At 37.3% G+C, this 20,061-nt stretch overlaps 1 protein-coding gene across 1 annotated transcript; it reads right to left on the reverse strand.

The window, feature by feature from the left end:
* Positions 1-184: 184 nt before the first annotated feature.
* rgmb (repulsive guidance molecule BMP co-receptor b) lies at positions 185-14,242 on the reverse strand. The gene is made up of 3 exons (XM_079607345.1): positions 13,676-14,242; positions 6,158-6,678; positions 185-2,871 (listed from the first exon to the last, which is right to left on the reverse strand). Exons 1-3 carry the CDS (start codon positions 13,779-13,781, stop codon positions 2,197-2,199), a joined length of 1,302 nt encoding a protein of 433 aa, XP_079463471.1. The 5' UTR covers positions 13,782-14,242; the 3' UTR covers positions 185-2,196.
* Positions 14,243-20,061: the final 5,819 nt, after the last annotated feature.

Here is a 20,061-nt window from a genome sequence, read left to right on the forward strand (position 1 = left end):
GGTTGCATGTTTACATGTCTTCTATAATGTTACACTATGCTTTTGGTATGGTGGTGCTGTGTTGTTCTCGCTTTGGACAAGAGCATATGGCAAATTAATAAATGTAAATGTACATAGCAATGAATAATTATGCCACAATGAAAATTTCTTTGGAAAAAAAAGAGAGAGTGGAAATATGTGAGGGCAAATAAATATTAAAGCCAGGGGAATTTATGTATTTATTGTTTTAAATAACACATTTTTTCCTCTTTTTTTTCAATTTTTTTAAACAGCATCCGTACAATACTAAAACACTGATGTAACAATGGTGACCCACTAGGTGGCAGTACAATCACATCTCAAACGTTTTTCAACAGCAAGAGTATGGAGCTTAACTTCTCTAACAAGACACTATATTTCATAAATAATTTAAGTATAAACATTGAGCAGTCACTCTTCACAAAAACAATGTTCACAACAAATATAAGAGATCACAAGATCAAATGCGAAATACAAAAAAAAAAAAAAAAAAAAAAAAACACAGGATGAAGGCTTTCCTTTGCAGTTAATTAATTGCACTCTGATGACTTGTTCTGGTTTTTAAGGGGGGGAAACAAGATCCCACTGTACACTGATTTAGGCCATTCGGCCAATCAAATGATCATGCTTCGGAACCGGCCAATCACTGCCTGCGAAACTCCCAGTGTTCCAAATACAATCGATTACACTCGTCACAGTATTGTAGCAGCTCTTCAGCACTGGCAGTAGTTAAACAATGACGTCTCTACAGTAGCAAGTCTTGGTATGGAAACGTGCGTATCTGGAGTGTTGGCATGGCTTCTGTAGCAGTTGGACAGAAAGGACCAGAAGGTATACAATTCAATTTCATCAAATGAATTATGTGTCCATCAGGCCAAATGCCACACTCAAAGCAAATAGAGACAAGTGTTTCTGCATATCCTTCATTTGCTTTGAAGCTCTCAATGAAATCACTGCTGATGTGCATTCAGCAAAAGAACCAAGGCTCAAGTTAAAATGCATGTGAGGCCAAATCACAATTCCATTGAACATACTTCTGGTTTTTAAAACCAAGTCAGGTGAGTTGATTTATGGCACTCTCTGTCTAAACATACGACAATACCAATATTTTTGGGTCGAAACTAAATCTATAGGGAACCCCGCAGTATTGTCTGGCAAAATATCTGATGTGTGTGTTGGTTCTGAGTCATATCTTTGGTCAAGGATAAAACAAGGACTAGAGGGAACTTAACACTCGATATTTGTTTGGCAAAGGGACAAAGCTAATAAATGGAATCTTGAGAGGAGCCATTCTGGAAGTTCGTTTGAGTGACCAGGAATGAGACATGGCCCACTTTAGCACTTATGCAACATCCATTTTCCAGTTCACTCAATAAGAGCCGCTCACTCTGAAATTAGTCTGAAAGAAGATGAAACTTTTAGCATAAATATTTTGGTGTCTCTAAAACGCACTCTTCAGGATTGATGTTTTGTGTTCGTACATTAGGTAGATTTTGTACCAAACGAAAGAAATTCTGATTGTCATCTTAAAAAATGGACCGAACTTCCAATACAATTCCAAAGGTCAACGACGGACAAATTCCCATTTCTGAATTAAGTGCACTTCAACCTACGTCTGCTGCGTTCGCCTGAATTCTTCACTTTGTTTTTGCTGATCAACGTTACTCAACAGTTCTGAGTACTAGAACTAAAAATACAGATAAAGTGAATGTCTAGTCAACATGATCCTTCTTTAAATGTCTATGAAAATCACTATGCCAACACGGTTCCACGGAGTAAAATGGTGAGGTAAGTACCATTTGTATATAGAGACCTACAGAAATGTATCAAAGAGTGTACCAAGAAAGATTATTGAGCACTTGTTCCGTGGAACACTGTTTTCTAGTTGCAAAAACAAAAAAAGAAAAGAAAAATAAAGTGCTTCCATTAAGATTTCCTCTCCTGAGGACAAAAACATGAAATCTCAAAAAATTCACTCACAAAAATCTACAATATTCAGCTCTCTTGAAAACATCATTTACACAAAATGTACAGTCTAATGAAGGTTCGTATTCTAACATTCATTCTCCACACAGACAGTATATACAAAGTACCCTTTACCCAGAGTACTGACTTTTTACAGTCTCGTTTTCCATCTTTTTTTTCTTCTTCGAAACAGTTATCAAAACACTGTACATATTATAAAAGCACAGCGACGAGGAAGCCGGTTAGCAGTGCATTGAGGAGTAATGAAAACGGCCTCAGCCCAGCGGTTGAGTTTGGGAAAATATGCCAGCGCTCCTTCTTGGGGTGCAGAGTCTCCATGTCCTTTAGGGCATAGTAGGCGGCAGTGGTGAAGTTGGCATCTCCTGTGGTGAGCAGGTCAAACACGCAGGAGTGGAAATAGATGTCCTTAACCTCCAGTTGCTCCTTGCACTTCCTGGATGCGCTTTCGAGGGTGAAGACGCCCCTCTGGGCTTCGACCCTGGCCTGCTGCTGAAAGCCGGCCTGCTGGAGTCCCAGCATGGGCATCTGAAGATGTCCATCTTGGTCGATGCGCTCTGACGTGGGGCAACCGTTCATGCAAAGCTGCAGGTCCTGCGTTTCATCGAAGGCCATGGCAAGCTCCTCTGGCATACGCACGGCTAGCGTCAGGTAACGGCCCTGCTGGCGTACGATGATGGTGACACCGATGTAGGCGGCGTGGATTTCTACGTGTCGATCGGGCGACTTCTCCAGGATCCAGATGCTGCGGGTTTCGCTGTCGCCCCCGCTGATGGTGCCGTCCACAAAGGCGGCTGGAAGGTCGTCTGTTACGGCCTGGTAGACCTTCTGGTCCGTGCATTCTTGGTATGGTTTGAAGATTATTGTGACCTTAGAGAAGAACAGAGAGCATAGTTGAACTCAATCATGAACTCAACTCAGTCATAAAAAACAACAACTTTAAGGTCAGCATGAAATGCAAATTTACCCTATTTTTATTTTTTAAATGCAATATTGATTTTATTGTGAACAATTCATCCATTAATGTTTCTTTTAGTGCTGTCAAATCAATTAATTGCGATTCTAACAAAAAAGTTTGTTTATATTCATGTGTATATATATATTATATATATATACAGTGGAATATTGCGTTACTCCCTTAAAAAGTAACTAATTGCGTTACTTAGTTACTTTTTAAGAAAAGTAATGCGTTACGTTACTTTTGCGTTACTTTTTCTCACCTGGGTGTGGCTTACATATATATATATATATATTTAAAATAATATATTTTATATTGTGCAAAGCACTCGTCTCAAAACCAAGTCCCCACCCTACTTTTTTAAAATAATCTGTTTCACTCACAATAAAGTATAAAATATATAGCACTACTTCCATTTTATCACAATTAATGGTGAATAATGCATATAGTAACAGTGAAGTGCGTATATTCTGCATGACAAGTTGAGATGAACCAATTCTGCTTTATCACCAATATCAATAATTTAACTATTGTTTTATTTCTGCTTTTCGACACATTAATACATAAATTTTCCTTAGAAAACAACAATAACAAATTCCATTATTATTATTACCGTCATTATTAATAATAACAACAACATGCAAAGTATTAGTACTTACAGTTCAATCATATTCAACTGATGCTACACCTTATGTATACAATATTTTACTGTCAATTCTGTTTTTACTCTGTGTATCTTGTGGTACTATTGTCTGTATTTACTGTCCATATTTACTGTTCTCTTTTTAGCCCTTGTGACTGTCTGTTGTTTCCTGGAAGAACGGTTTCATTTTTATCCATCGGCATTTTTTTATTTTATTGAATGGCTGTTATTTGTTAATTACTTACTAATGCTGTATGTTGAATAATACTTCACAAAAATACATTAAATACATCTCTACCACAATAAAAACAAACAGGAATTCCTGAACATTCCCCATATCTGCCATTGGTTGGACAAATATATAGTCTCGCCACAAATTCACGTCATTTATTGAGTCAGTTGCTCGGTTGGTCCAGTCAGGATGCATAAACAAACATAGCAGTGTTTTGATAACACCACAGTATTAGTTTTTGGAGCAATCAACGTACAAATGGCCTATTTACAGTCTTTGCATATTAAACTGGGATATGAGAATGTTTACGAATGCTGCAAATAATAACACAATTCACATTTAAAGAACAAAAGTGTTTTTTGTCCAACACATTAAATAATGAGAATCCCTCTATCACAGTAAAACAAGAAGATGTGGATTTGTGCAGTTTTTTAGAACTTTACACGTATTTTCAGATCTTTTCGCCCTGCTAGTGTTAACCATAAAACGCACTCAGTATACAGTCCTCAGACTGTGAAACTCTAAGATTTGTGGGAAGCAAAAGCACTGGCTAACAAGAAGTGTGGCGTTACATTAGCGGTGGATGAATGGCAGCTTTGTACACAGGACAAGGATGAAAAATGATGACCAGTTGGCCGTAAGGTGAGGCAGCTGAAAAGGCCTCAGTTAAGCGGTGTATGCTAATAATTACTTGCAAATGTTTAATAATGGCTCCCCACCTTCAAGGTCAAGGGGTCAAACGAGAGGTAATTAGCATGGGCGGACAAACTTAGCATTTGAAGCCACATCTGTGCAACGATGAGCTGAACTGTTTTAACTCGAGGACAAAATCGACGAGTATCTGACGAATGTGTTCAGGCTGTAATATTCTCAAGCTTCCAGATGTTTCACATTACAAAAATCTGTAAACATGCTGCTAGCAGTCAATATTCTGCATCAGCACATTTGAAATGGGTCTGTGTGTGTGTGTGTGTGTGTAAGCGGGTGTGTTTGAGTGTTTGACTATAAGCCCCAGACTTGAAAAAAACTGAAGACAGAGGCTTCTTTCAAAGTCACCTTATTATGGGTCACGCCACAGCGCAGGCTACATCCAGACATTAATGATATTAGAATTTCACAGACATGTTGGTCACAAGTGTTAGTCATAAGACTAGGGCTGTTTGCTTTGTTTAACTTGCACCTGTGAATACTTGGTCAAAGTTGAAAGTTAGTTGGTCTTATCTGCTGTCTGCAGCTCTTTCTGATAATCGTATCCATATAGTCATGTATATAGAGACATCATACACTTCAAACAAAGATAATAGCAATGCAGAATTGTTGGGATTTATAAAGGTAAAACAAAAAAAAAACTTATTAATGAAATAAAACAAACTAACTGTATGCCTGCCCTGTTCAATCAACTGTGGATTGATTTTTTTATTTGTATCATGCTACATTGTATAACAGTAAAAAATTTACATTTTTCTTTGAAATAAATAAGAAAAACTCCTTACAATTTCATATGATCAAACTCATCTAAAAGTGTTAAGCTCTGAAATAGTTAAGAACAAAACATGTTCAGGATTTATTTATCTTGTTTAATGTTACATTTGTAAATATATTAATATATTTTTTACATTTGAATAAATTATCATATTTAGAAAAAACATGAATTAACAATGAGCAAAAATATATCTTTCAATTAATAACTTAGATTAATTCATTTATGCATATTATGTTTTAGTTCAATGAACCAGTGCTATTTTAGTTTTATTTATATACTATTTTAGTATTTTATATTTGGAATTATCTTTTATTTTTTAGATTTTCAGTTTTCTCTTTAATGTCATTTTGTTATGTGCTTTTGTCGTTTATATTAGGATTTTAACAATTCTATTTGGCTTTAAATAGTTTTTTTCTGTTTTTATTAATTTTAGTACTTAAACTTCAGGCAAGTAGGCTACTTTATTTCATGCAAGGCAACATTTCAAGTTCTGTTATATATAGGTTTGGCATTTATTTCAGCTTTATTTTATTTATTTGATATCAGCTTTATTTATTTATTCTATGGAACACAAACAAGCAATGTTTTGAAAAATATCTCAAGTGCCTTTTTGTTCATACAGCGAAACTCAATGGGGTCCAAAATTACTTTTAATGTTAATTTTAATTTTAGTTTACAATAACTAAACCATATAGTGAAGTCCTTTTTATTTTTTATTGTTTTGCAGCATAAATATGCTTCACGTGACGTCTGAGAGGCAGTTCTTTTTCCAAAACAAATAGTTCTCCACATAAAAAAACAAAACAAAATAATTATAAAATAAATATAAAAACAACTCACCTTATTGGTTGCTGTGGCACTGGATCCATATACCACTGGAACATTTGTGACCTGCACTGACAGGTAATTGTTATCAATGAGGGGCCATGCCCCTTCAACCTTACATGTCTGAAAATGGTCTTTGAAAGTCCTAAGATGAGGGTCCCCAAAGAGGCCACAGAACAGATAGGTCGCTCTTGGGAGCTCTGGAGCCCCTGTCCCAGGCCGCAATGCTTGGTGATGGCGGCTGTGATAGTTGCACGGCTCAATGGGGATGACGGGATGGGTGGACGATGTGGGCCCATCCTTGGAGCAGTTCCTCTGGCTCATGAGGTCACTGATGCCCAGCATGGCAGAGTGGAAGACCAGGTTGCCCCTGCAGCTCTTGGCGGTCCGCTGGGTGCAGGCGGAGTACGCCCGCAGCGCCTTACAGAACTCCGTGTCAAAGCCATCCAGGGAAGGGTTCAGATGGGAAGTGAGAGAGACGAAGTCACTGGTGCACTTTTGGATGCGGCACTGTGGAGTTTGGACCTGGCTCTCACCTGAAAAAGAAAGAAGACATCGTTTTTTAACAATCTTCATAAAAAAAAAAAACACATTTTAATAAAAATGTATTTATTCGAAAATGAAACTCGTACATATAATTAACAAATTCAATACACCTCTTCTATGATGAGCATGTTTTTAATTTTAATATATTTTGAAAAGTCTGTGTAATACAGCATATCCTGATTCCATAACGAAGAAGAAAAAAACTCATTAAATTAATAAAATAAAAAACAATTAAAAAGTTTGCCATGGTATTGTATTAGTATTTATTTAAGAAACAACAACAGCGAGCCAGTTTTCATAGTATTATTAATATTTGAAAAAAAAATGCTTATCAAAGTCATGTAGTGTAAGCAAGGTGCACAATGCACAAAAAAACTAAATAAAGATGCCTGCAGATACCTGTCAGTCAACAAGTCTATTAAAATATAAAATAATGTGACCTTTTTAAAGACAAGCGATGCTAGTTGTCATTAAAAAGCATATTTATGATATTCATTTCATTATATGATCATTTATTTTCATGATTTGCTGATGTTCGTAAAAACATAATATTTTCCTTGAAAAAAAAAACATTTTACAATCCTTTATATAAAGATGTGTACACACTGTAAAACATATATATATATATATATATATATATATATATATATATATATTTAAAGTTTAGAATAAAACGAGGATAATTGGAGTAGTATGTCTTACAAGAAAACACTATTTCAGTTTTTCTACTTCAAAAATGTCACATTTAATTAAATGCATTACTTGCCATTTCAGAGTAATTGTTTGTAAAAATACACCTATCTTTTTTTTCAGTTCACTCTTATCATATTTATCCATGCATTGTAAGGAAAACGTTGTATGTTTTTTACTTTGTACTTGATGATTACACTACAATTTAAAATTGTCTTTAAAATGGTACAAAAATGTGTTTCAAAACCATATGAAACCAACATGAATTCAAAGAGTACATTTCTAAGAACTTGGCACACGTGTTTTAAACTGCATTTAAAAGAATACTGACTTAACCAATTAAACACAACTGTGAACAAAGGAGCACAAATACAAGCTAGAATCTTCTAACAGCCATTGTTGTGGCTCGTGTCATAAACCAGTTCAAACTGCTTAACCATAATAAGGTGTGTTACTGGACTGTGCTTTTCCTCACGACGTGACTCCATGTGTGTTTTACATTATGGTCTAGAAACATTAACAGTCGGCTCAACAAGTGTGTGAAACCTCCTGTTATCTACAAAGGAGAGTGCTTATGACCGCAATAAAATCAAATAAAACGGCACTTCAAATGAGAAAAACACTTTTCTGGCCCGGCTGTTATGCAAAAAGCAGCATATGTGCTTGTAAGCACAAAAGAGTCATGGCATGCAAACTAAATGCAACTGTTTACCTCCTAAAAGTGTCATTAGGGTGGTCAAAGAGTAACAACAAAGTGTTTTCTTTGAATACTACATACTCGCTTCACTTGATGTCGATTCAATAACACTTTTATGGTTTTGATTCGATTTCTATTCACAAGCTTGCGATTCGAATCAATTCCAATCTCACTTCAATTCGATTTGATTCATTTGGATATATAAAGTACAGTAAGCCATTTTTTCTCAGGGGAACAAATCTCTCTCAACTAATGTAGTAAACTATCAGAAATCCTGTCAGTTGGTACTAGCGATGCACCGATATGAACATTTACCGATAAGCGATAACCGATAATTCTTTACAAGTTACATGCCTGTCAGAATGTGTAATCCTGTTGTGCCCCATAACAACGCACAGAAACACGGCAACTTAACACAAATAATTCACAATGTTTTATTACAACAGTGTTCTCTTTATAATGTTATAATATGACAGTCAAGCTAAAGATGATCACCGGTAAACTGAAGTGCTTTACTACCGCTTTAATGAACTTAACCAAACGCATCCAATATGAGATAAATCATATAAAACTGTCCATACAGAATATATACACAAAATAAACATAATATTACAACTTACAATTGCACAAAATAAAAGGTTTTGAATGCACACGCGAACTTGACTGTGCTAGTCATGAAGGTGTAATTCTGATTATCCCATAACGCACTAAAACACGGGCGTACAAAGAATACACAACATTATTTCACAGTAGTGTTTTCATTATAATTCATTATAAGCTTCCAATCAGGATAATTCATTATTTATCGTCTTTTTTATATCAGCCAAATGTTCTTATCGGCTCGATAACGATAACATTAAAAATAGATATATATGGGCTGATACCGAAATGGTGGCCGATATATCATGCATCCCTAGTTTAGTTGTTATATCATGCAATTAACAACTGGTTTGTGTACAAACATTTAAATTACACAAAAACTTGCAAGGTATTTTTTATAATAATATATTATTATTACATAAAATTATAAAAAAAAAAATAATGATAACATTTTGTTTCTATTCCAATTCTTTCTTTGAAATATAAACATTTGAATGTTGGCGATCATAAAAAAATAATAATTCATGATGAATTTATTCCAATACATGAAATATTGAAGGACAGCTTAAGTAGAAATATGTAATATGGTGCATATATTTAGCAAAGTAGTGCCCTCTTAGAGTTATTTTTCTATGGTCATTGAAAGGATTTTCTTAGGTAAATGTGACATTATTTACAAGCTGTTTTATTGATATCTGAGACATGATACATTTCAGCAAGATGTACAGTATCATCCAACATACCTTCTGATGTTCATTCTTGTTTATTTCATGCTTTAGTAGTAAAGAGATGATTGGTTCATGTACTACTGATGTACTATCTACAATAAAACAATATTCACGGATTAAATTAGGTGATATAATTTACAGAATTTGAAAGCTGAGACTTTGTTTCATATCAAAATTAACAAAGCACAACGCTTATTGCGATTAAGATGGGAAGCACATTAAATGACGTTTAGTGAGGTTGTTCACCCATCAACTGAAAGCGGCACAGACTGAAAGATGGATTCTTGGGATTTAAGAATCCATATTGGTTCATCAAAATGAGAATTGATTAAAATCGAGAAATCAATATTTTCAGCCCAGCCCTATTGTATACACACTTGTTGTCGAAAATACACCCATCATGTCATGCGCCGCCCTTAATTAGCCACCAATGACATGGCACAAGCAGAAAAACATCTCCCAGAAAAGGACGACTGCATCACTTAGAGTCTTAATGCCTCACTTTTGAGTGCGGCTCAATTGCATTAGCTCAGAGAGAGGCCGTCCTAATCTGATATCAGCTGCAGCCTCTCCATTAACACGCTTGTGATGACTCTATCTTACACAGTCAGGGCCACCCATTTCTGCCTGCCACGCCAATAACTCCCACCGTAGTGGATTCAAATGCATCTGATTTGATTATCGGATGACGCGCCGCTGCGCAGAGTGCTTGTAGCGGATCGGCCGATCCGCGTCGCGCAGGAGGAGAAGGAGGCATGACAAAGCACAGGCTGGATTGTGTTTCAGAAACATGCTGTAAGACAATACGGTAGCCTGGCCGAAGCCATGTTGATGTTATGCTAGAAAGACATTGGCTGGAAAGGGAGAGGAAAGAGGCAGTCCCCGCTCCCATCCACCTCCCGCTGTGTTTTATCAGGCAAGGCTCCAGTGACATCTGTACCAGAACAAAAAAAAAAAACTCAAATACTTGGCAAGGCATGCAAGACAAAGCCATCTCCGGCACATTCCCATTTATAGTCCGAGCGGATGCTCAAAAGCAGATGCAAACCAAGTAATATCGAAGAATGAACAAACAGCGGTTTGCTGGACAAAAATAAAGAATCGTGACCCGGGTAAGTGGGCAAGGGTATGCAACGACAAAGGCTGTGCTGCAAATGTAACCGTATTAGGTAGGTATGTCCTACATATCACAGAGAAACAGAGAGGCTTTTCATGGAGTCCCACTGGCCATACGTGACCTCGCCGCCCATCAAACGCATGTGCCTCCATTGTTTGTCTCAGCAGCATGGTGTGAGGTGTTAGGGGAGGCCGTGCGTTTTATAACCTATGATATTTTGTGAGGAACTGGGTGTAATCTTAATGTAGACTAGACTTTTGTGCATGAACTAAAGTGACAAAGCTACCACCCAACCATAATCCGATTCACAGAAATCCTGGAGATTAGTTGTTTTTGCTGGTTGCTTGTTGAAATGCAATTTCATCACCAGACAATCCGCTTAAAACCTGGTGTAAGTGACCCAATGCAACTGAATTCACAGCCATATCCTCAATAGCGGCATATGAAGAACACAAACTATTTTCATTTTTCACTATTTTAATTACAAAGAACTGGGAAGAAGAAACACATGAAATTAAGACATGAAATTTTGAAGCAGAAAGACTGAAATAGTATTTTCTTGTAAGAACTACTTTATTTACAACTTCGAATCCTTCTGACTCTCTGTGCAAAACACTTCCGATGAATGTCTTAGGGGACACCCAGTTGGGGGCAGCAGATCCTAAGCTAGTACTGGCAGACGATTGGGGGGGGGCTAGTAGTCAGACTATCACACTTAGTGTTAGAATGTCTCAGAGTCCTGACAAATGTTGAACCTAAACCCTGAAACGTCTCACTTAACCGTGTCTATAGCTAGTGTGGCAGAATAAACAAATGCTCAGTCAGTAATAATCATTTGACTCCATTTTAAACGGGAAACATCCATATTTAAGATATCCACAAACCTAAATAAAAATACTTTTTCATTCATAATATGTCTTTAATATTAAAATTATTTTAAATTAAATTATTTAAATGATTAAACAGCTTTTAAGAGTGCATAATATTGATGTCGAGATCATAAAACCAAGTGAACAGTAAAACACAGGACAGGGAAAACACAATGTTTGTTTCACAGGCTCAGCTCGTTTCTGCGATCCTGCAGTTGGGGTGATCCGTCTCATTTCGAGCACAGTGCACACCCTTGTTGCTATTAAGTCGTTGGAAATATTTTCTCAGGGTGGCCGGCCGTTTGAGCAGCCATTCTCAGCTGTAGAGGGGCCCAAAGAGTGTGTGCGGAGTGAAATTTCAAGATGTGGAATTTGGCCAGGGCAGAGAGGTCAACAGGCCCACCCCTTCTCCAGGAGTCAACGTGAAAATCTGGAGAAAGCAGGGGGGGTTTACAAGACCCAATGTCTAAATGACATCTCCAGCCTTAAATTCAGAGCTCACACTGTATCGCACTGAACTTTGGAATCTGATTTAATGTGATAGTTTGTCAGCCTTTCATTTTTGTTCTTATTTGTGACTTCAAGCATTTCGTAACCTTATTACAGCACGAGACAAATAAAGAACGTCATGGTTCTGGTCAGTATTATAATATGATTTGTCACAGTTAAGCACAAAAAGCATCTATTAAACAAGTTTTAAAAGGCACCCTTTTACAGGTAGCCTGTAAAATCCTGCAAACCCTAAAACAATAAAGCACTATTCCAGGCATAAGAAAGAGAAAGGAAAACAAAAAAATAAAAAAAAATAAAAAAAAATTAAGAAACCGAACAGCTGCAACTGTCTTTTGCTTCTGCCAAGGTTATAATCCAATCAAATACCACCAAGGGGTAGATGTATATTTGGGACTAAACCAATTGAGAGATGATACAGCCAGATATAATATCCAAAAATGAAATCAAAGAACAGCAAGCATGCAGTTGTTTTAGAAAAAAAATTAAGTTATTATTTTCTTGCCAAATGAAAGATTACTGAATATAGACTGCTGGTTAAAAAATATAAAAATATAGGCCTATATATATTGCAGCTGAAGGGTAAACAAGCACGCAGAATTGTAGAAAACTGAAGCCTATCAAGCGTTATACATTTAAAAGCACAAAAGGGACAATAACACTTGGAATGGTCACACTAAGGCTATTTCATATTCAATAAAAATATAGATTTTTTTTCTTTTCTTTTTTTTCGAAATTTGTCCTTAAATTATGTTTAACACATATTTAGGTTGAGTTATTTCATATTTTTTGCTTCATTGAAGAATAGTGAAGTGCATAATGCCTGTCTCCCCGGCCGGGGTCCATGTTAAATTAATTATGAAGGTGTGACTGCTCAATGGACACCCAGCAGCATTCCATATCCTCTTAATTCACAATGGCATTAACACAGGCTATGGCCAGGACACCCAAAGTGGAGCACTTGACAAGGTGCCAAGGGAAAACAGGGCACCAAATGTGTAGTCTTCACAGTCTCCAGCTCAGAAGCCAACCCATTTTGAACGAAATCATTTAAGACTTCCAAAGTGGTCAAAGGCACCAAACTAACTGAATTTAGGCTTTTAAGTGAATAAATAAACAAATAAATGCTGATAACACTAACTGAGCAGTACATGGATTCTTTAAATAAATAGGTTATATAATAATTCAATAGGCTACCGCAAAAAAAAAAAACCTTTATAAATAAATAAACATTCAGATCAAAAGCTATATGCGAACAAATATGATCACCATGGCTTATATATTATCGCAACTGACAATATGCTGCCTGCTATCACAATGACAAAAGCATACAACAAATAAAACCGAATCAAACAATAACTTGTACATATAACGAGAAATTAATTAATATTACGATCACTCATAAATATTTAATATCCTTTAAAAAGCAACCAATCCAGTGAAGCGCAAAGGGACGCGTAAATCAATGCACTACATTTATTAGGAATAAAGATACAAGTGTGCAAGAAGAAGACACGGATGGATGAAGGACACTTGACTGTAAAAACGTCACATAAACAACTATAATTCACTTTTTCTGTAACGGACATGCCTGAATAATAACCAGCACTGTCATAATTTGGCACGTAAATTCTATTTAATATGTATACAAGCGACAAATTAAACAGCTCCTAACACAAAATCTACTTTTAAAAGGTGGTTTAATAGTCTATTGCCTACATTCTAACTTGTTTACGTCCAACGAATCATGCATAAAAGTGGAAAGAGCATGTTTACCTATGCGAGTGAGAGAGGAGAGGGTGCAGAGCACTAGTAGATGTAGTACCGGAGAGATGAGGCGCTCAGCCCCGGGGTAGTAAGATCCTGCTCTCCCCATACCCATCCATCCATCCAGAGAGACTCAAGAGTACTCCACGGGTCAAGAGATCGGGCCTCGCTTCTCCCAACTTCACGGGACGCGGAACTCTGTTAAGACGCGACTACTTTTTTAGGTAACACACACCGTCCATAAGAGAAACAAAGTAGCGATTTTGGCAAGTCCGATCCAAAACACTTCACACGGGAGAAAAAAACAGCTATTTCATTTGTATTCGTTTATCTAATCGGCGAAGATAATCAGTCCAAAAGAAAGCTGTAAACGTGCTAAAATTAATCTGCGCTCCTCGATCGCCCGATTCATGTTGCCTACACATCAGATTTCTCCGCCACAAGGAAATCTAGCCCTGTCTTTCCCCAATGATCGATAGTGAATCAACCTAACCCAGAGTTTAGCGGAAACCCCGCCCACACCGACACACAAAGCCCCGCCTCCTAAACCATACACCCCAGCCGCAGATTGACAGCAAGAGCTCTCACTTTCAGCAGGGAGAAAAATAGATGAGTTTTGGATTTCCTTTATATTCTTGAGAATAAAAACAAACAGAGTTGATTACCTGGACAAAATAATACCATATCAACATCACAGTAGTACAGTTATTATATTAAACGATAATTTATTAAAGATACTTAGGTAGCCTAATTCCTTCTTTGTTTTTATTTGGAATTTAATTAATTTAACAATTTAGCAATATGGAAACCTGTAGCAGTTAACAAAAATTTAAACAGAACCTAAATGAAAACATTTTCATTAACTGAAATAAACAAACAGTTGGGGAAATAAGTAACCTAATCTTTCATGACACCATCTAAAATAAAATAAAAATCACTCAAAAAAAAAAATATATATATTTTAGTCTTTGATAATGGGTAGGCTATTATAAAATTAGAAACCTTTTATATTTTCCTTCATTAAACTTAAAGAATGTGCAATTCTTTTCAATACACCATTCAATTCAAAAGTGTTCAGGTGCACGTAACAGTATAGTACGGAGCCCCTAAAGGGACATGGTGATGGGGGGGGGGGGGAAATGAGATGGAAAAAAATATATTTGTCAATGGTTTTGCATTCCCTTGCTAAACTTTTGCATTCCGCCGAGAATCTCAAAAGAAGAACACAGGTTTTGCAAGTGAGCGCAAAGTTTCTTGGGGGAACGCAAAACATTTGTGACAGAACGCGACAGCATAGACTATTTTTAAGATACACATGTAAAAAAAATCACTGCAAAACCAAAACTAAACTAAAAAATTAAACAGAATAAAAAAATACACACACACACACAAAAAAAAAAACACACACTTAAAGTCACAGTGAAAGTTACACCCGTGAAAGCTAACACAAACTAAATTGAAAGGGCACAAAAAAAACCCATGTATTATTATGTTTTAATGTTATTGCTAAAGAGATATGCCTGACTGAAATAATGTTTCTTGTAAAATATAGAATATTATAGACTAACCTGCAGGTTGGTGATGATATAAACAGATCTAAAGCTGCATACTTTATATGAACATTCTAATTGAAAATCAGACTTGAGCCAATTATAGGATGATATCATCAGCTTTTTAGCAATAACATGCTAAGACCACAAGACATTAATACAGATGCACTTCCTGTGCTGGATAGCTACAGTGAAAGTGTTATTTATAGGGCCACAAACACCCTTTTACTGTAGAGAAAGCAGCACTACTGCTGTCCAGCAGGGGAGCAGCAGTGTTAGAAATCCAAGACCAGATCCACAGTGTCAACACAATACAAAATCAATTTAAAGAGAATGCAGGAGACCAAACATGAACCCATTTTCATATAAATACGCAAAATTGGGTTATGCTGCGCTATACAGTACATCTCGCAGGGATGATTCAAACGATAACCCTGGAAATTCTTCTGTGTTTTGTTGCTTTTGTGGTATAGGGCAAAGCAGTAAGTCTGTAAGTTGATTAGAGTATTGGAACAGCAGTTTAATGGGATAGCAGTGTGTGAAGCGTGGAGGTTTAAGCATGCCTTTAACCCAATTCGTTTTCTTCCACGGCTTAAGTGGTCAGTCAAAAATCAGGCGAGGTGTAAGAAGTACTTTGCCAGCTTTAGGATTAGGGGGATTTGGGATTTTTTGGGGGTCATAACAGTGGCCTGGTTCTCACTTTAGTGTGACACTGCTTGGGAACCGGATTATAGAATTATCACCCCAAATGCCAAAAAAAAAAAAAAAAAAAAAATTAAGGTGAGGAAATCAAGTTGACCTAAATCAATTGCATGAGCATGATATTGAAGTCCTAATGCGGGGTGTCCCATAAGCCTAAACGATACACAGAGTGTGTATTGTCTTAGAGTGCAGTGATAATGGCTTATTGATTGGTCATGGAGAGCATGCATTCAGATGTGTCAGGGCCTCAGCTTGGTCCCCTCTGGCACATCTGAATATAGGTCAATGGCAAGTCACTATTATAACCTCTAAGTGCCCCTACAAACCACAAAGTAATTCTGTGAGGCATCAAGTTGACATTAGAATTGTCATTAGCTAATTTGATGGATGGTATATGCAAGTTTTCATTAACACTTTTCTTAAAACTCATTGTGATCACTAAAGAAATAGGAACTTTTATACAGAAATTTATGCTCATCATAAAACAAAGTGCTTTCAAGTCACCGAATGTGCGAATTGCATTTTGAATGTATTTTTGAATAAATTAACAGTATAGGATTAAAAATGAGCACAACGTCAATGTTCACATCAACTTTGTCATATGCAACATTCATACAGCAGTGCATGCATTCATATTTATGCAAATAATATAAAAAAACAAGGTCACATTTACCAGTTTTCTGCTAAATGTTATAGGCGAAATCCAGTCATTCCAAAAGGAATCCACGCTATCGGGAGTTTCATTTGATTCCTCATTTTCAAGTTGGTCACGTGAATTATCCGTGCTGACCAACAGAAACCTGATTGGCTTTAAAGTGACTTCTGTGTGAACTGTGCTTTATACATTGTTACGCCATATTGACAATAGATAATGGACCTTTTTTGGCCATGAAATTCCAGTTTGGCCAGTGGAAATGTTTATCCCAAACCTCTATAGCAGAGGCATGTGCTTTATGGATGACAGCTTATTATCTCTTTAGGGGCAATACGAAATCTACATTTTTAATTATATGCATTAATTTTTGAACAAAATATGCCTAATTTCAACAAAATATACATCAGATTTTGTTTATCAGTACCCTAGGGCATTGGGCTGTAGGCCAGTCTTATTTACTGTGCTTTGTCTGTCCAGCTGGCTTCTCTTAATACGTCAATAGACGAGCTTGAGAGCATGCAGCTCCGGACAACAACCCTCCACACAGCTGCAAGAGGAAGGGCCAGGGCCTGAACCCAACTCCCACAAAGCGCTGACCCTAACATTTCAACTCAGTGACAACATCAAGGCAACATGGCTGAACTTGCCTGAGACTTTCATGTCAGTCAGTGAAAAAAGGCGAGCCCTGTGCCATTCCCCTTCACGGTAAGAGGACAACGGGATAGTCTTACAGCCTCTCCGTGTCCCAGCAGTCACCCTTGTTCTGCAGCTGTACATGTTTAATGTATAATACGTCTTACTGTCAGAATGACTCTTGAGGTTGACCTGCAAAATCTTGCTTTAGTTGTTTCTACTTCAGAAATTGGATATTTTGATCCAACAAAACATCAGGCTCACTGACTTGACGCTAATTTGACGTGTACAAGGATAAATGGTGTATAATCACCTACGGCATTCGTTTTACCATTAATTACTGCACCTCATTTTGTAAAGGCTCTTGCTGTGTTTAACGTACAGCATGGAAAAAAGCACACTAAACAAAGCACGCTAAATTAACCATTCTAATGAGTTTCCATTGTTGGGATCGACAGGCATTGAAACACTATCATGATCGCACCCAACAAATCACCCAGTAAAGGATCAGGAGAGCGTTTGATTACTGCAGATAGAGCTGAAAAACACGTAAGAGGGTCTGCGTGCATTGTGGCGACCATAATCACACCGATGGGACCACCCGAAGGTCATGTTACCACTAGTTATCAAACCTCCATGTAGATACATGTCATTGAACCAACGGTGTAGCGCTTATCATTCGAACACAGGTTATCTTTGATTGGTCTTGTTCCGAGCAGTCAACACAGTGGTTCCTTTCATTCAGCGGCCAGACACAAAGCCTCTCTTTTATCTTTACTTCCCCCCTTAAGCACCTTTGGGGGGAAAACAACGAAGCTCCTATTCCAAAGCATCCATTTTAATTAAAAAGAGAGGCAAACATCAGATGATGCTCAATCGTATCGAATGTGGTGAGGAGAAAAGAGTGGAGAGAGTGTGTTCGGTGTTCTTTGACCTTGTTTCTCCATTCCCAGCCATCTGTTTTGGCCACTGTCAAAAGCCTCTTTGGTGGCTCCCTGGCATGGCCTCACCCCTCGTCAGACTTCCTCTATGCTTAGGGGACATTTAATATGGTGTCTAATACATACTGTTCTGTGACACCTCAAGACAAGGGTCTCTTTGTGCTGCGGCAGGGTCCCTCTAGAAGGTACTGTAGGGCTATTCGCACTGCAGTCACACACAGGCAGGCACATGGCGGACGCACACTCGCTAATACAAAAACACGAGCACGCACCCGTGTACTTGGGCCGCTCATATGCCTCCTCCTGGAGGGCTTCACCGAATACACAAGCTCTCTCTTTCTCTCTTAAGCGCACACATAGAAATCCGGAGAAAAAAAATGCAGCTGAAGAAAAAGCTAATGAGGCACATCTCTTGCATTCCTGCTCAGTTTTTGGCAGTAAATGCATTTACCACATTCACACAAGAGGGCCTTACACAACTCCGCAGGTGTTGGCTTAGCAACAGCACCTGGCAAAAATGAAATCCTTCTAAGCTGTGGACAGTAGCATTCAATGAGCACCACGTCAGCCAAAGCAATTACTGAAAATATGCAATGCATCCAGTGCTGTTATATTCAGCACGGACATGTGATTTTCCAAATGGGATTGAATTTGGCAAGTTCACAAAATGGTCACGGCATGCTGATAAAAATGCCATGCAACAACTATTTTCTATACTACGGTTACTGTAGTTCCGGTAGTCTAAACTGAAGCGGAAGTCCAAGAGTGCTTATGTGTTCACTGCATTTTACTGTTTTTATGACTCGGCTTTGTTGGTGTTCTCAACTTTGCAGAGCAGAGCTGAAGCAGAGTGATTTTAGAGCGAGTTTTTCTGTAAATGTGGTCTTTCGCTCCAGGATCTCTTGTAGTGGGGTTTCTTTCACCCGGATTGGAGCTGGCTCTGTTCTGGAAGGCCATGCCTACTTTTCACCACCCAATCAACTGCAGTATTGATTTTGTTTTTGTTGTTGTAGTTGTTGTTGTTGTAATTTTGCACGTTAGCATCACCCTGTTCCCTCAACGAAAATCCTCTCTCTATGACCAAAAGCTCTGTGACTAACAAAAGTGTATGATTGCTACTTTTGTTCATCTAGATAATCTTGACAAATGAGCACAACTTTTATGAATTCTGAAGCCAATTGGCAAAAGCAAAAATTTGAACATAGGCTGTAAACTAACTACACCACAGTCACATGACTTCAACATCACCATCACACTTCCAAGTCTTTTTTTTAAAGCTTGAGCTAGAACAGTTGGAATAGCATGACTGTAAACACAATGAGGCTGGTGAGTAGATGGGATATGATGAAGTTTCAAGTCCCTGACTACCTTTGCCATCCCATTTAGCCACTTGTTAGCATATTTCAAGACCAGTAAAATATTTTGGTAACATTTAAGTTTAGTGTCCAATCCTCACAATTATCAGCTTGCATATTACTAGGATAATGGCTGTTTGTTAGTGCATATTAATGCCTTATTCTGAATAACCATATTCTACATCCCTTAATCCTACCCAATACCTAAAGTTGACAACTACCTTACTAACTATTAATAAGCAGTAGTTAGGAGTTTATTGAGGCAAACATAGTTAGTTAATTAGTTAATAGTGAGAATATGACCTTAATCGAAAGTGTGACCAAGATTTTTAAGAAATCACAACTGGTTAGTATTACTGATGTATTAAATAGTGATAGAATAAAATGTGCAAAATATCTTGAGCTTGTGTTAAACACAGACCTTATTTAAGGCAAACCAAAAACCCATTAAAAAACCAAGTGACTTGGGCGATGGAATCAAAAATACGTTCTCCCTGCAGCACTCTACTGCTAATGGATAAAATCAAGCTCCATTTTAATTAGTTTGACTCAGAAATAC

Source organism: Phoxinus phoxinus (genome assembly GCF_949152265.1).
Source record: "Phoxinus phoxinus genome assembly, chromosome: 3".
NCBI classification, from domain to species: domain Eukaryota; kingdom Metazoa; phylum Chordata; class Actinopteri; order Cypriniformes; family Leuciscidae; genus Phoxinus; species Phoxinus phoxinus.

Excerpts from the sequence above, each read along its gene's own strand:
- rgmb (XM_079607345.1), bottom strand. The coding sequence starts at position 13,781 with ATGGGTATGGGGAGAGCAGGATCTTACTACCCCGGGGCTGAGCGCCTC. Across the intron at positions 6,679-13,675 it reads CTCCTCTCTCACTCGCATAG|GTGAGAGCCAGGTCCAAACT; the intron begins GTAAACATGCTC and ends TTTCTTTTTCAG. Across the intron at positions 2,872-6,157 it reads GTGCCACAGCAACCAATAAG|GTCACAATAATCTTCAAACC; the intron begins GTGAGTTGTTTT and ends TTCTTCTCTAAG.